This window comes from Mchenga conophoros, linkage group LG5, assembly GCF_057382185.1.
Source record: "Mchenga conophoros isolate Kocher_MC1m ecotype Shallow Benthic linkage group LG5, M_conophoros_male_GT1.1, whole genome shotgun sequence".
NCBI lineage: Eukaryota > Metazoa > Chordata > Actinopteri > Cichliformes > Cichlidae > Mchenga > Mchenga conophoros.
Window position 1 is genome coordinate 36071245 of NC_140530.1, and position 16348 is coordinate 36087592.

Below are 16348 nucleotides of genomic sequence, written 5' to 3' on the forward strand. Positions count from 1 at the left end.
ATGTGTTATGGGTTTGAGCGGTCTGCTAAGTCGATGAGCAGCGAAACTGGCTGGACTGGCTCTGTGGTCAGTGGGCACTGTGGAAACGCAGTGGTAGATGGTGGTGTGAACATGAGTCAAGAATAGTTTAAGCAGAAAGTCTTTTTCCCCTCAGACTGGAGTAAAATTAGAGAAAACGGAAAAGAAAAGTATATTTCCTCCCTGTAATAAACTTGCGATTATTGCTGTATCCTGGGACTCCACGAGGTATCCTTCCGCCGGGACGAGGAGAACCATGTACACCTGTTCAAACTTCACCTCTAAACACTGAGCGACTGATTAAAAGAAACATTATGAATTTTGGTAAGTTGACCATAAGTCGCAGTTTACGTTATTGTTCATGTTTTGTCGTGAAATCGTGAAAATGCGCCCAACCATAGTCCCAGTCAAAAGGTCAAAACTAAGGCATTCGGTTTTCCTTACAGGCGCGTGAGCTGTAGTAACCATAACGTCATTAAATAAAAGCACCGCGCGAACGAGCCAAACCAGCTAACTGATTTATAACTGACTGCAACTTGTAATAAAGTCACTACAGGCAAACTTTTAAAACTGAAATATTAGAATACCAGTGTCACCTCCTAATAACTACTGGTTACACAGATTTCTCCTCCTTTGACCAAAATAATTTGTCATTTAATCGATTCTTCTTCTTTTTCTTGATAAGCCCGAAAAGCTGATTTACATTACAGAGCTGGCTTTCTAAGATGTTGTCACTACCTTTACTTTCTCCAGTGGCTAATTTTGATCCGGGGCCCCAGTGTGCTTAGACTATATTGGCGTTGCGGTGTTGTGGCATGGCACAGCAGACTCACGGGCAGCCACTACAGCCTGGCAGTGATACTGAAGCTGACTCATTTGCTCCAAGGCAAGGGGAAGTTTTACTGAGGGACTACTGATTTGCACTCTGGCATATCCAGATTTGTGATTTGAAACAATAGCTCTGTTTCCACAGAGGGGTCACATAAGGTGTTTGCAGAAGCATCTATGCTGAGAGAGGACAAAAAGAAGAATTGCACTTATAAATAAATGCACATACACATGCACATGTTAGTGCAAAACAAACTTATTTTACCTCGCCCATGTACACTTAAGAGGCCACCTATAGATGCAACTGACAGAGATGGGCTCTATAAAAAGTAGTACAATTTCACCCTTTTAAAGATAATGCCTTCTAAAAGACTTGAATGGTGCTCATTTTAAAGGATTTACTGCAAAGCTTTAGTGGTTACACTGTAATCTTGCTTGACAAAATGACCAAATCTAAAGCGCACTGACCTGCTCTGATATGCTCAAAATGGGCATTATCCTCTTTCTTCTTTCAGACCAAAGGCTTTGCGAGGCAAAACACGTCTCCTTTCACCAAACCAGAGCGAGTGCGTGTCAAAAAAGAAAAAAATCTAATGTAATAAGTCAGATGGCAGTAATATCAAGATAGTGTTGTTGCTCGTCTGTAATGTGGTCACCATTTTTCTGTGGCGAATGGAAATACCAAAATAAGAACAGAGTTTTTCAAATGCAAAGAAGTGGGCAGCATAATGACTTTTCTCTTTTCTTGTCTTGCCATTCAGAAGAAGGCTTTTCTTTCCCTTTGTCACTTAGACTGGCATATAATTAACTCCTGCTTAATATGCTGTGTAAGGGCTCTCCTCCCCATGCAAGAAGCTTTGAACCCACAGACCACAGATTGGGACAAAACCCCAGTAGGACTGCTTCCTTCATGTGTGTGTGTGTGTGTGTGTGCGTGTGTGTGTGTGTGTGTGTGTGCGTGTGTGTGTGTGTGTGTGTGTGTGTGAGTGTGTGTGAGAGAGAGAGAGAGAGAGAGAGAGAGAGAGCGGTGTTGTTTAAGCATGACAGGACAAAACTCAAACTATACCACCACAGTGTTGCTCCACCTGGGTGTAGTCAGTTTATGAAAATAAGTGTAATATAGCGCATCTTTTTTTGTTTGTTGAATAGATGCTTTAGCTCAGGCAGCATGTGACCTTCAACCAAAATTTATAACCTGAGTGAAATCACTTCACGTTTTGCTTGGAAAAATCCACCTATCCATCGCATCGACGTGGATGTGGAGGTATTTAAAATTTACAAAAAAAGAAAGAAAGCAGCTCCCAGGACCTCTGAGGCACCTCTGCACCCCTGTGACCCTCATCTGTGCCAAAGTTTATTGCCCCTCCTCATCCACCTCCTCTCCACCCTCTCCTCCATCCATCCTACCACAAAGAGCCATGATGACCCTTGTGTCCTTCTCTTTCTTCTGCCCTGTGCTCCCTCCCCACCTTCAGGATGCCTTCTCTTCCAGAATCCATTAAAGAAAAAAAAAACCTCCTCATGTCATGATGGCAAAGGAATGAAAGGGGAATGTATTTTGGGACGGGGTATAGGTCTTGTTTTAAATGTAAAGTTGAGCTCATGTAGTGTTGGAAAAAGTAACAAGATGGAAGTAATTTGAGTACTATAAAAATGCCTATATATTTCAAATATATCCCTTAAGGCTTATTCTGATTCTTAAAGTCTGCTCATTCTGGTTGGCTACTCCGTTTGCTGTTGGGTTGCCTTCTCGTTAAAAAAAAGTCAGTGTGTATAATCTCCCTTTACTTCTCCATCTTTAGCCTAACTTAATCTGGGTCACTCTGTCAGGTCCCTGTTTGTTTGCCCCACGTGGACTCCCTGCAGCGGGACACATTATGCGCCGTGAAAAGCTACCTGGTCGCTCTTATTATGCGGCAAAGCCACTCAAAGGTGGAGGGGGCAAAAAAAAAAAAAAAGAGCCAAGGTAGGGGTCCTGAACGCTACGTTAGAGTTTTATTTCGGATGTTTTTTCAGTTGCAAAACAGATTACGGTGCAGGTTGCAACACAAAAGACTGTCAATGCATCACTTCCTACAGCCATCCCAAGCTGAATAGGGCGCAGGACGGGGTCCACTCCGGGATACTCGGGCGCAGGTGCGACTGCGGCTTGAATAATAGCCAAGCCGTAAAACACGGAGGGGAGGGGGAAGGGGAGGGGGGATGGGCGGTGGAGAGGGGTTATATATACCTGTTGTCATTAACCTGCATTTAGTGTAAAAATGTTGCAGACTGAGCCTATAATTTAGTCCCAGGCAGAGAGCCTACAGATTCAAGTAGAGACGTTGCGCCTACTGTGGTGGCTCCATGAGAAAGGAGCTCACGCTGCAGAGACAGGGAGAGCCTTTCCTGATCAGCTAAATTATAAAAAATTACACCTGCAACGAAGAGAACACTCTTAATCCCATCACCAAATCTCACCATTGTTTTAAAAAAAATCTTAATAATAACTGGCCCCATAAACAACCCAGCCTAATTCACCTTTAACTGCATTAATAATTTATAACATTTTCATTCATCTCAGCAGCTGTCTTTAGATAATGCATGGAGGAACATTTTCAGTATGGCCAGTATGGCTTTAATTTTTCCCCAATAGATGGAGGCAACGAGGACCTTGTCGCTTTCGGGGTAGAGAGGAGGTGCAAGGGAGCAAATTCGAGATATGCTGTCAAAGTGTAACAGAGTCGGGTCTTTTGTTTTTTGTAACTGTCAGGCTGTATGAGCACTCGGACTGGGGAAGGTGTATGTTTACGATGCCAAGACTGACCTCAGGGCCAGCCTCTGCCGCTGACATCACTCCTTAAGGCTCGTCGCCTTCGCTCGCGTGGGAGTCCCATCAAGGTCTGAGGCTCCCGCTGTGACCGAAGGCGATGCTTCTACACCATTCATTCTCAAGGCAGCCACTCAGGACACGCAGTCGCACCGCTCCCCAGACAACTTTTTATTTTTTCCTGAAAATAAACAAAGCCCAAAGATGACAGAAGAAAGTCGGGGAAAGCGTAGGAAACAAGCCAACCCCAGGAGAAACCGAGGTAAGAGGCGTGAAGACGAAAACTTTTTGAAAAAGTTGGTAATGATGTTGGCGTGTTGCTGCAGCGGGCAGGAGCCCTCACTGAGAACTGCGCTCGTTTCTTGTGTGATTTCCAGATGAAAACTACACTTTCTTTTAGCCCCCGTTTAGTGCTGTTCTGTATACTATAATTTCATGCTTCATACGCTTTTTTTTCCTTACATGTCTTGTGAAAGCCTTGCAGATTAATACACAGGGATGAACCGTCAGTTTCGGTCTGGACCACAGGGATTATTCTACCTGGGAATTCAAAACTTGTGGCTGCTCGCTTTTAAGGAAAACTTTTGGACTTTTCTTTACTGATTTAAAAAGAAAAAATCATTTCTAAATAAAAAGAAAAAGCACAAAGAACTATATACAGCCCAATAAACTGTAATGAAGTCGGATAGACTATTTAATTTATTTTCCTTACTAGGAAATCCTTGTTGTCAAACTACATCTTACAGTCCCCCTGTTATGTAGTGCAGTGCGCTTGGCTCGTACGCAACCTCTGACACGCAGTTTAGTTGCTTTTCACGCGGAACGTTAACCTGCTCTGACACTGCAGCTTTCTAGGTTTCAGTTCCCTTATTTTTTACTGTTGGATTTTTTTTAGTTTGCAGCAACTTTTATGCAGTTCGATATTCTTTTGTCTGCTGGTTGTCAAAAATAGACTGTGCAGCATCTGAAGAAAAAGGAAAAGCTTTGAATTAGTGTCCTGCAACTAAAAAGGGTTTTATTTAAAAAAAAAAAGAAAAGAAAATAAAAGTACACATTAAAAAATATGTACATTAAAAAACAAAATTTCTAAATGTGATTCAAAGCAGAAATTCCTTGTGCACAACTCTTCAGCTCTGCTATGGTGCACAGTTAACATTTTTTATCTTTCTCTAATTCTTTTGTGATTATCCATCTTGATTATCAAGAATTAGCTGAAAGTGTCAGTTGACCTTGAGGCTTCAGATCTTGTCAGTCTCTCTGCATGCACTCCCCAAAACTGTTCTAAGAGGAACTTCAAGACTGCATGCTGTATTTAGAAAGTTTGTTAAGACGCTGCTCTGCATGCAGCAAGCAGCACATGTTTGTTTGTCGCTCTTCAGGTGTGTGTATCCTTGCTTCTGTTTGTGAGTTCTGATAGGCACACATTTAAAATAACAGTTGTTCTTCCAGCCTTCTAATAAGGACTGAAAATATATGTTGGAATCAAATCCTACTTCCCTAACCCCGGACTCTAAAATTATCCACAACATTGAACACTGAATGTTTCTCGAACCCTAAATTTAACTTGAAACCCCTTTCTAAATATATCAAATGGAAACCTTAGACTAAAACCTCTGAATTATGCTAATAATAATGGAGTATATGCTGCTGGCACTTCACTGCAGAAAAAGCCATTACTCTAAATGTAAATGAATCCCCAGGACAGAAAGAATTAAGTTGGGTTAGTTTGGGCTCTTTTTTTGTCATCTCAGAGCATATTTTGTCATTAAAAAGTGGCCAGGGCAAGGGCGCACACAAACACATGGATGGAGTTTCTTTTAAGAGCCATCGCAAACCATACACTGCTGTTGTTTGCCTCAGATCTGGCATGCAAGCGCGACAAAGCTAGCTGGTGTAAGGAGTTGGTTTGCTCGTTTATTAGTTTGGTTTAAGTGCTTCCTCATTTTATTCATAAAGGTGTGAATTCTAGCAAAGCGTCACCAGGGTGAGATCCTCTCTGACCGCTCAGCTTTAACGGGTACTCGTGTGTGCATGTGCACACACACACACACTCTCACCTTTGACTGTCACGATGCAGTTTGTCGACCGACTTCACTCTGTTTCACAGATCAACAGCATCACGCTACCGTGAAAGCTATCAGCTAAAAAGCACACTTACTGACAAGGACCTGTCACTTATCAGGCCACCAGAAAAAAACTGTCCAGTTTTTTCTTTTTTTTTTTAAATTCTTGCAGTGATCGTAGAGAAGAGATAAGCATCACCTGCTGTCAGTTTCCAGTAAAATTTATTAAGTAATAGGATCTGAAGAAATGAAGGCATGTTAAAAACGAACAGGAACTGAAAGGAAACTGATTATGAATTGATATTAAGCTTAGTCACATTAACTCATGTTGATGGATGTTTTCCGTGAAACATCTATTTTTAGGCTCTCTTTTGTAATTATTATCAGTGCTTAGTGCACCAACCAGAGTACTTACACAAAGTATAAGCCACAAACACATCAGTGCATGCAAAGAGGTTTTTTTTGCGTGCAACATGCTTGCTGCATGTGCATCCTCATGTTAGAGTGCAGATGTGTGTATTAAAGCAGAATTTGGAATGTGCTGGGCTGGAGGCGGCTGTGCGAGGAGGGAGTTAAAGGTCCTTGATAAAACCAAATGAATTTGGCAGACCCGACTCATAAGACAGAGATCTGGGGATCTCTTCCAAACCAGAAGAAAGAGAAAAAGCACTAACTTTTCTTCCCTCTCCAAGGCGCCCATTGATTATGTCTCTGTCTACCCCAATAAAACCGTCAATGTTCAGCAATATCGAGCAATGTGAGGAAATTACAACTTTTCATTCCTGGCAGATTGGAAACAGTCCCGGGATCAAGACTGGAAACCTATACAGTTAAACCTGTATTTACTGATCTACCAGTTAGAGTGTGAGAATTAATTAGCCGAGAACACAGCCATCAGCTCAACATCAGGCCTCTGTACACAGCCAGTGACACAGATGCTGAAATTGTCGAAGAAGAAGAGTAGTGAAAGGGATCGAGACAGATTTGTGAGAAGTTATTTCAGTTTCTGTAAAACAGACGTAATGAAACAACTCCTCATATCTTATTTTCTCTTATTGCATTTGTTTGGCATAATTTATTCTAACTGTATCTGGGCTTTCCCCTGAGCCATTTCTTGCCAGAACAACATTGTCACATGTGATCAGACTGAATCTTTGCTTTCAGGACCGTGCACACCCTCACAAACATATCTAGTTCTGCTGCTTTGCACTTTATGTTTTGTTGGTTCATTAAAAACCTCACTCTGTCGTTGAGTGGATGTGCCTGTTTAAGAGAAAGCTTTCTCTCTCTCTCCCTTTCTCATTTTCTCCTTTTTTTCAAGTGCCAATATATTTAAACTCCTTTCCCCCCTTTCTTCTTTCTCCTTCATTGATTTCCAAACCCCAGTCTTTGTATGCAGCTGGGGCCCAGCTGTGTGTCTTTGACTGTGTATGTGTGCGCATACGTGTGTTTGTGTGGGTTTTTCTGGCACACCGCTGCCACAGTGAGCATAGCACACTGTACACAAAGGATTTGAGCAACAAAAAAAAAAGAAAGAAAAAGGAGAGACTGGGGGGGTGGGGGGAAGCGTTGGAACGTTAAAGGCTGACGTGCTTGTACTGTACAGAGCGGAGGGGCTGGGCCTTTTGGACCGAGCCTACTTTAATGGCAGATGTATCGGCGCTCTGGGATGAGGGGTGGGGAGAGCGAGACAGCAATGAAGAGCTCAGGCACCACAGTTTATTACCAGGACTCTTCAAGGGGCTCAGCTCAGGCGTCAGAACCAGCGGGTGGGAGGGACAGAAGAAGACGAGAAGAGAGGAAGATGACAGAGGTGGGGAAATGATGGGGTTGACAGAGACGGTGAAAACAGCTCTTCGGTTATAAAAGATGAGATGTAGGGTTTGAGGGGTGTGTAGGGTAGAAACAGAGGAGTCACGATGGGCGATGGATCAAGGACAATCTAAGCGTTTCCTTGTTTGTTTCTCAAACGTTCCCACAGCTCCAAGTGTCACAGATTTCTCCCGTCCTTGCTCTGCGTGTTTGATACCCGATCTACACGGCAGAAATGGGGAATCCCTTGATTGAGTCCCTCTGGAATTTTTAAACATGCTCATTCAATTATTGCTCATTCTGATGTTTCCTACAAAGCCAAGCCGCCAAAACAGTCTCATGTCTTACTGTACGTTCATGCCGCACGACTGCCATAGCAGGGATCCTCTCCAGCAGCGATTACTTGGAAAATATTGCCACTGCAATGATTAATTAATGCAGTGCCGTGGTTTCTTCCAATTTTTTTCAGCTGTTACAAAAGCGTCCCTTTCAGGGTATGGCAACAAAAAGTATGCAATTAATTTGGAATCGCTGGGAGATGCTTGCAGTAATGAGGGTTTCATTCAAACTGCACCACTCTGATTCTTTTGTAGAAAAATTGCAACTCCGTTGTAGTTATGAAGAGGCCTCGGTAGACGGAAACTCGAGAAGTGAGTGTATGTCTGTGGATCACACGTTTCAACTGTAAGATAACACTGCTGGCCACAAAGCATATGAGGTGTGTATGCATGTGTGTGTGTTTGTGTGTGTTTGTGTGTGTGTATATATATAGGTGACTGGGCATGTACTTGTCACATATTTAACAACAACTGTATTTTCACATTGGAGATTCGAGAAAGTTTAACACACTGTATACCCTGATGCTGCAAATCGATTACCTTCAGTACATTTGCAGTCTTATTATTATGTTCTTTGACATTGCTTTGGCACTGCTCCTCAACATCAAGTCTATTTGTGGATCTTCTTTTACTGCAGGCAGCCTGCGTTTGTGTGTTTGATATGCTGCACATGTTTGACAGAAAAAAGAGGTTAAAACTATCCAGATAGGCAGGCTCTCTGCATACACTTTATAGATATGTGCTGTTTTTATCACACCTCAAATTAAATTTGGAAACCCTGCTTCAGCTGTCATGTATTACAAGGGCCAGATGGGTGGCAGAGAAAGAGAGAAGAGAGTCAGAAAAAGAGACAGGGAGAGAAATGAGAGCAGCCTGGCAGGCAGGAAGGCCCCCTCAGCTGGCTGAGAGCGTGCCAGTATATAAAGGAAGCAGGGCAGGAGATTGAATGAGGAATAGTTTGATATGAGGTCGAGAGATGGACAGTATTTGTGGGCTCTGCCTTGATCACCGCTAAGGCGAGGCCACATAACACCTGCCAAAAAACACTGTCTGTGGATTCATCAGTTTAACACTTTTTTCTTCTTTTTAATCGCTTTTCATCTGCTCTTGACAGAGTTTACTTTTTTTTGCAGGGGAGGGGGGGGGGGGTAGGTTTTTAATGTCTTTAAGATGAATATTAGTCAGTGCTTAACTCATTTCTGGTGACTAAAAATGTTGTTTCATTACCACAGTATTGCAATAGATAGGTTAACCCTTGTGTGGTGTTCGTATTTTTGTTACTCAGCCAGTGTTCATGGGTCTGGTGGACCCGCTAGAGTTTTGGCTTTCCAAATTAACACTATCAAACAATTTTATGTTAAATTACTCAACAGATGTTTACTTCATCCCAATTACAAGACATATGAACAGCAAACATGGTTAATTTTTTCCCTTTACCTTTGTTAGATCACATTTATGAATTAATGTGCTTCTCGTTTTTCTTTTATATAAAATGTTATAAATAAATCAGTTATAATCAAGTGGAGTGAGTGGAAAGACACAACACATTTACACGTGAAAAAATAATTAATTGTTTAATTTTTCTTTTGAAAAAAACTGAACACGGGTCTCACAGACCCGAACACCATACAAGGGTTAAACACGTGGTGCATGTGAACTGCAAGTAGAGAGTCTAAAGTACATAAAGATTGGTAAAAGGAATTAAAGGAGCTGTGGTTTACCATAGTGCTGTTTTGGTATTCCTTATGTGTTACTCAGAACTTTGTAGTTGTGTTTACCATGACCTGGGGGCAGTGTCAAAAATATGATGAGCTTGTTCATGCCATTGTTGATCTTTTAGCCTGGCTCCTGCCAACGGAAAACCAAGTGCAAAACAACAAAATCAATAACAAGGAAAACTTTCCTCTGCAGCTTGTCTTTGCCTCTCATCTGAGCTTTTTTTTAGCATTTTATTCTCCTTTTAAAAAAATTTCACTTCTTTATCGATCTGTTGTTACTCCGTCTGTATAAACTCTGCATTGGTTAAATTCCCAAAATTCTTCTCTATGAATAAAAACCATAAATCCAGCTTAATTATTTTTTTTTTTAACTGTGTATGTAGCTTTAAAATGCTGCATTATTATGTGGTGTAAATGCTACAGTACTGTGCACTAGTCTTGCACCACCACACATTTATTTATCTTTTGCTAGAAAAATGCAAAATAAGTGCAGCAATTTATTGAAACATTAGCAAGCAAACATAAACAAAATACTATATATATCCATCCATCCATCCATCGTCATCCGCTTTGTCCGGGGTCGGGTCGCGGGGGCAGCAGCCTAAGCAAAGAGGCCCAGACCTCCCTCTCCCCAGCCACCTCCTCCAGCTTGTCCGGGGGAATACCAAGGCGTTCCCAGGCCAGCCGAGAGATATAATCTCTCCAGCGTGTCCTGGGTCTGCCCCGGGGCCTCCTCCCGGTGGGACATGCCTGGAACACCTCACCCAGGAGGCGCCCAGGGGGCATCCTTGTCAGATGCCCGAACCACCTCAGCTGGCTCCTTTCGATGTGGATGGCCGAACTTCTCACACTATCTCTAAGGGAGAGGCCAGCCACCCTTCGGAGGAAGCTCATTTCTGCCGCTTGTATCCGCGATCTCGTTCTTTCGGTCACTACCCACAGCTCGTGGCCATAGGTGAGGGTAGGGACGTAGCTCGACCGGTAAATTGAGAGCTTCGCTTTTACACTCAGCTCCCTCTTCACCACGACGGACCGGTGCAACGTCCGCATTACTGCAGCTGCATATATATATATATATATATATATATATATATATATATATATATATATTTAGCTTTTCCTAAGTAGTCTTCAGGAAAAGGTCTCCGGGCATCTTGGAGTACATGCAAAGCTCTTCTTTGGAGGTTTCTTCCTTTTTGTTCTGATCTCTGTCAGGACCAAACTGTTTCCGGGCTCAGAGGAGGCCAGTCCATAACTGATAGTGTTGCATTGTGTGTTTTCGATCCAGGTATGCTTTTACTGCATTGTCAGTGTGTTTGGGTTTGTTGTAATGCTGAAAAATGTTTTTGCCAGCCAAGTGCTTTCCACATGGTATTGCACGGTGGAGCAAAATCTGACTAAATATTTCTGCATTTATCATTTATAATATAACCTCTATCCCCTACACCATGTAATGATAGTCATGTGCTTTTTGTGCTGAGGTGTTTTTTCTGTTATCAAACTGTTCTCCCACTAGGAGCTCAGTCTGAGTGGAGTTTTTTTCTCCTCCTCTTACCTCATGTTATGTATTTTCGTTGTTTTTTTCCTATCAGCCTACCTTTCTGACATGTCTCCCCAATGTGATGTTTGTGTAAAGTTGGTCAGAAGGTTCCTTTGTAAGTGTGCATGCGCCATTAGCGTGCTGCCTGCTGTAACCCTAATTTCCTTCGGGATTAATAAAGTATTCTGATTCTGATTCTGACCACTGACTGAAATCCAGACCTGAACCATGACAGAGCCTCCACCGTAGACAATCGCTGTTGTACTTCTGTCCTATTGTCACAGACTATCAGTCCAGTTCTTGCCTACCTCAGCCTTGTCTCCCTGTTTCCCTTTCTTAAGAATGCTCTTAGTCCACTTCTGACGAGGCTTCAGTGAACAGTTAATGCATACGTTTTGGTTTTTTTTGCTTGTTTTGTTCTTTTCCGGACTGTCACTTCTTCTTTTCTTCTTGTCCAGTTTCTGAAAAAATGTGTTTTAGGACACACTGCACACCACGCCAAGATATGCAAAGTTTTCAGCTAATGGCTCTCTGGGAATCACCTCATTAGTGGAAAAAATATTATTCTTTCAGAATGTGTTACTTTTGGCCCTCTTTTGCCAATTCAGCTAAATAAATCAGAACAAATTACGTGCTTTTGTTACTAAAAACAAAGTGTCTAAAAATACAATTTGTAATTGTCTCTTTGCTAAGTTGTCTGTTATGTGTAAACATAACACTTCAGTTAGTGACCTTTGTTTTGCTTGAATGATTCATTAGCGGCCTAAAAAAGCATTCCTCTGAAAATGGTCAGGTGCAAGGACTTGAGTGAAACTGAGTAAAACAACACTGATAGACCCTCAGAAAGCCCAGTGTGTGGCTCTGTGTGGCTCCTTGGATGCAAAATGTAAGAAATGAGGGGTGGCTCAAGATTTTTGCACAGTACTGCACATGTTTGAAATACCCAGACTAGTGCTGTAACTAAGGAATACTTTATCATCGGTTAATCTGTGAGTTGTTGTTGTTTATTTTTTGTTCCACACTGCAGTACCTCTTCACAAAAGGGCCTAACAAGCCAGGACTGACAACAAGAACGCATGGGAAAGTTCAACTCCCTCTCTCTGTACCTGTGATCACCTGGTACCACCTATATCTGCCCTGCACATCAATCTCTCTGGTGTACACACACACACACACACACAGTCACTTGGTAGGGAGTAAACATTCCTCACCTGTGGAATGAATGCCCACCTGTAACAGTCGAGGCTTTCGGTGTTTGAAACGCTGATATCAATCACACTCCCTTTAGCTCACTCTTTGGGTTTCTTTTGCGAGTGGAAGAAACCCTGAGCCTCTCCATCATTTACTTTAGAGATGGTGAATGCATTTCCTCTGCACAGCAAAAATTCATGTTATCAGTCAAGTGATTTTGCATACATAGGAGTAAACATGATAAGGTCGCAACTGGAAATCTTAGAAAAGTAATGAGATGCCCGTTCTTGCAAAGCCGTATGTTTTTTAAACGCCATGTTTTCGGACGTGGTCAGTCCAAAACACTCTGGTCAAACTTGCCTCACATGGAGCAAAGATGCATGCTAGAATTATACACTATGAGATCATGCGAACTAGGCTTAAGCTCAGGTATGATAAAGAACATGATGCATACACCGGACGTATTATGGGCTAGAAAGGAAGCAGTGCAGCGTGTATTGGTTCAATCTCTCATTTATCATCATGTAACAGTCTACTAGATAGTCTTATCTCATCCTTTTTTTTTTTTTTGCAGAATTTCTGGTGGTATGTGACAGGTTGCAAAATTGCCAAAACGGGGAAGGTTTTTAATCATAAGGGCCGGTTACTCATAAAAGAAAAATGGAAAGTCAGAGTTAAAAAAATATATATATATTTTAAAGTTGTACAAAATCAATTTCTTTTTCCTTTTTAGTTGCACAGTGAACTTTGGTACCTCAGGGAAGCAGCGTAGTTATGATTATAGAGTGCATGTGTGCAGCACTGCAGGAGGGATGCAAGGGGAAATAAGTCATAAGGCACCCTGGGAGCTTATCAGAGGGAGGTAACATCACTTAAATGATACAAGTAATCGGTAGGTGCGAATGTGTCCAGGCCTCATCCTGGGACGAGACTGAGATTTGAAAGCTTTACTTTTGTGAATTCATTAACTGTCAATCCACAGATTTTAAACTTTTACTGTCGTCCCTCATTCCCCTCAGTCGTTGGTTCTTTCTTCCTGCTCTTTATCATCCCCTCGGTTCTTCTGTATCGCTGTTACCACATATCTCACTTTCCCGTTTTTATCCATTTCTTTTCTTTATTTGATCCTCCTCTCTCCCTGTCGTCTGCTCCACCCAACCCGGGCTCCCCCAATGCTGTACGGTCGCCATCATGTCCCCCCCTCTCCGAGTACCTCCCCTGTCCCACTGACACCACACGCTGCTCCCATCCCCCGAAAACCACTTCAAACAGCCAGCGCCATCAAAGACCACAGTCAGTCAGCCAGGCAGTCAGCCAGGCAGCCAGTAAGGCAGCCAGTCAGCGAGCCTTCTGCTTTGACTTAAAATTACTGTCGTCCCAGTCGCAAGGCTGCTTTCCTCTTCTGATACACATCAAAGATCCTCTTAAACTCCCCAAGTTTGCTTTTTAAACGTTTTCCTTGTTGAGTCTTTTTTTATGCACATTATTTCACTCGTCGAGGTTTTACACTCTCTCTCTTCTTGCCTCTTTTTTCTAAAACGTGGGCCAGGTCAGTAATGACATGCACACACTTTCTTGTGTGGTTCTGCTGCCTTTGCATTTTTTCTCTGTGACTTTAATTAGTTTCTTTTTTAAGGAGTTGGTTTTCAGGCCTCTTCTGCGCAACAGCACACACACACACTCGCACATACGGCACGTATCAAGTGGCAAGCAACCAGTATTCGCATGTGTGTAAATTAATATGCAGTATGATTCATAAATCTTACTAATGAGAACTGCGTAACCACAGAACGACCAGTTTAATAGCGCGTGCTTTTCTTTTTTGTCTGCATCTATTGACGTGTGCGCGCTTCAAGGACAGAAAAAGTGACAAAAGAAAGCCGGTCAGGGCAGAGAGGGAGACGATTTTGTTCACGGGCGTGTGCAATTTAGAGAAAGGCCAAAAAATAAAGCAGAGCGGCACGTTTTTTTTTTCTTTTTGCTATGATGACGTCACATTTTGTCACTTGATAGTTGATAGTTTGGTGTCATAATCGCTCATTTGGGGGATTTGTAATGCCAACATAGGCCAGAGGATGGCGCCACATTTGTATGTTAGGTATGTCTCATCAGCAGGCTGTCTGAACAGAAGAAAATGTATTATTACAAAGCTTGATTAAGACATGTTATTGGATATTATACTTTTTCTACTATTTTTCACTTTTGAATGTGAAGCTGATCAGTCCTTTTGTCAGCTATAGAAGCAGTTCAGTGTGTTTCTGCAGTGGCGAATACCACTGTGGGCTGTGTTCTGATCTTTCAGAACTTAATGGGGTGGGTTCCTCAGAAGTGTATTGTGTTTTAAATCTGCTTTAAGTGCTCAGATTAAGGAATTTTGATCTTTTCTTAATACTAAATCATGCAAAACACCTCTAACACATCTTATATACAGATGTTTTAAGTCAGTGGGATACCAGACATACTTGTTTCCCCCTCAAAACAAATCTCATGGAGTGAGTAACTCAACGTTGCTGCTTGAGTTGAACTAACCAAATCCCACATTGCATAACTGTTAAGCTCAAAGAGAAGTTTTATTTAGTGTTTATCCCTATTAAAAAACTTCAGAACCTTTGTATCCCCGTCAGGGAATGTTTTAATATTCAAAAGGAGCCACTATTGTGTGGTTTCTTGTGCCAACGTACAAAATAAAGAGCCACATCTGAAGTCTGGAACAGTCCCTGAGCATTTTCATGTGTCAGAAAAAAGAGGGAAAACAAATTTGGAGGGGGCAGACTGGGATATTTATAGAGTGGTGTGAGAGTCTTTGCAATGACAGGAGTCTAATGAAGCACAGTTTGGGTTTTGATTCACAATGTGGTGAGCGCGTGGGTCCCCCCGTGACCGTTTCTGCATTCCAGCACCGATCCCTCGGCACACGGAAACCGCGCCACAGGAGGAGGCGAAGGGCCAACTCGAAATAACGTGTTCCTCTAACCGAGCTAACCTTTCTCACCAGCTCCGTTCTGAGTTGCAGCAGATGCACACAGAGTGCGATGGCAGCAAAGCATAATTCATGCATACACAAACACGCTCTCGCACACAGCATGTATGCAGTTGTGAAGTCAACTTGTCACTAGCGGTGAGTCACTGACACACCAAGTGAGTCAAAAAGGGCAATTTAGCCTGACAAAGTTGGGAAGTCCAGAATGATGGTGGCAGTGTGTCACTTTCTAACTTTAGTAGGTCACTTTCTGATTGTCTCGTGTGGGCCTTATTATCATTTTGGAATCAAAACAATGAAAACGGACCTACAAAAGCTCAACTGGGGTCAATTGCTGTGAACAGTGAATACTGTGGACTTGAATATGTAAGTTACGTAAATGTGCAGTTTTGCCTTTTGCTCTAGTTCCTAATATATAGATAGATTTTTTTAAACTACTATTTAGTACATCTGACTCTTTCTCTTTACTGTGTGGCATGCAGCACTGCAAAAAGAGGGTCACTGATGCAGAAACCTCTTTTGCTTTGAAGGTAAAAGTCTGTGTCAGTCAAGGTAACATTGTTTTCTTTGATAAATGTCACTGCGGTGGTCGGGAGGACAGGTAAACACGGTGGCAAACATGCAGGCAGCAGCATACAGGAAACCTCCAAAGGAAGACGACAGACAACCACAAAGCCTTGTTGCACACCTCTTCATACCACACCTTGCCTCATTTTTGCAAAGAGGAAAACTGATTGCTACATTTTCGCATACATAATGCAAAAAACAATGTGATTCTGTTCGATGAACCGCAAAATTTGCTCAAGTCATTTTTAACTCGAGTTGCTTTAATAGTTTTCAGGGCCCATTTATTTGGCTTTTTATTTGCACGCAGAGGCTAAAATGTGAGGCAGAGGTGCTGCTCTTCCTCTTGTTCTTCTTCTACTTTTTTTCATTTACCTCCTGCTCTGTTGTTCCTTCAGCATTCGTGAAAACACACAAAGTGACTAACCCAGAATGGCAAGGTGCCGCTGCGGTGTGTTTCGGGTTATGCGTGCATTGTCTATAACTA

General features: G+C 42.3%; 1 protein-coding gene across 2 annotated transcripts in view; it reads left to right on the forward strand.

Annotated features, from left to right (window-relative positions):
- Window positions 1–3736: 3736 nt before the first annotated feature.
- LOC146575009 (zinc finger E-box-binding homeobox 2) overlaps window positions 3737–16348 on the forward strand; it is a 28447-nt gene continuing 15835 nt past the window's right edge. For both annotated transcript variants that reach the window (XM_085275166.1, XM_085275167.1), the window contains exon 1: window positions 3737–3917. In XM_085275166.1, the coding sequence (XP_085131292.1) occupies window positions 3860–3917 (58 nt within the window). In that variant the 5' untranslated portion in view covers window positions 3737–3859. The remainder of the gene's footprint in view (window positions 3918–16348) is intronic.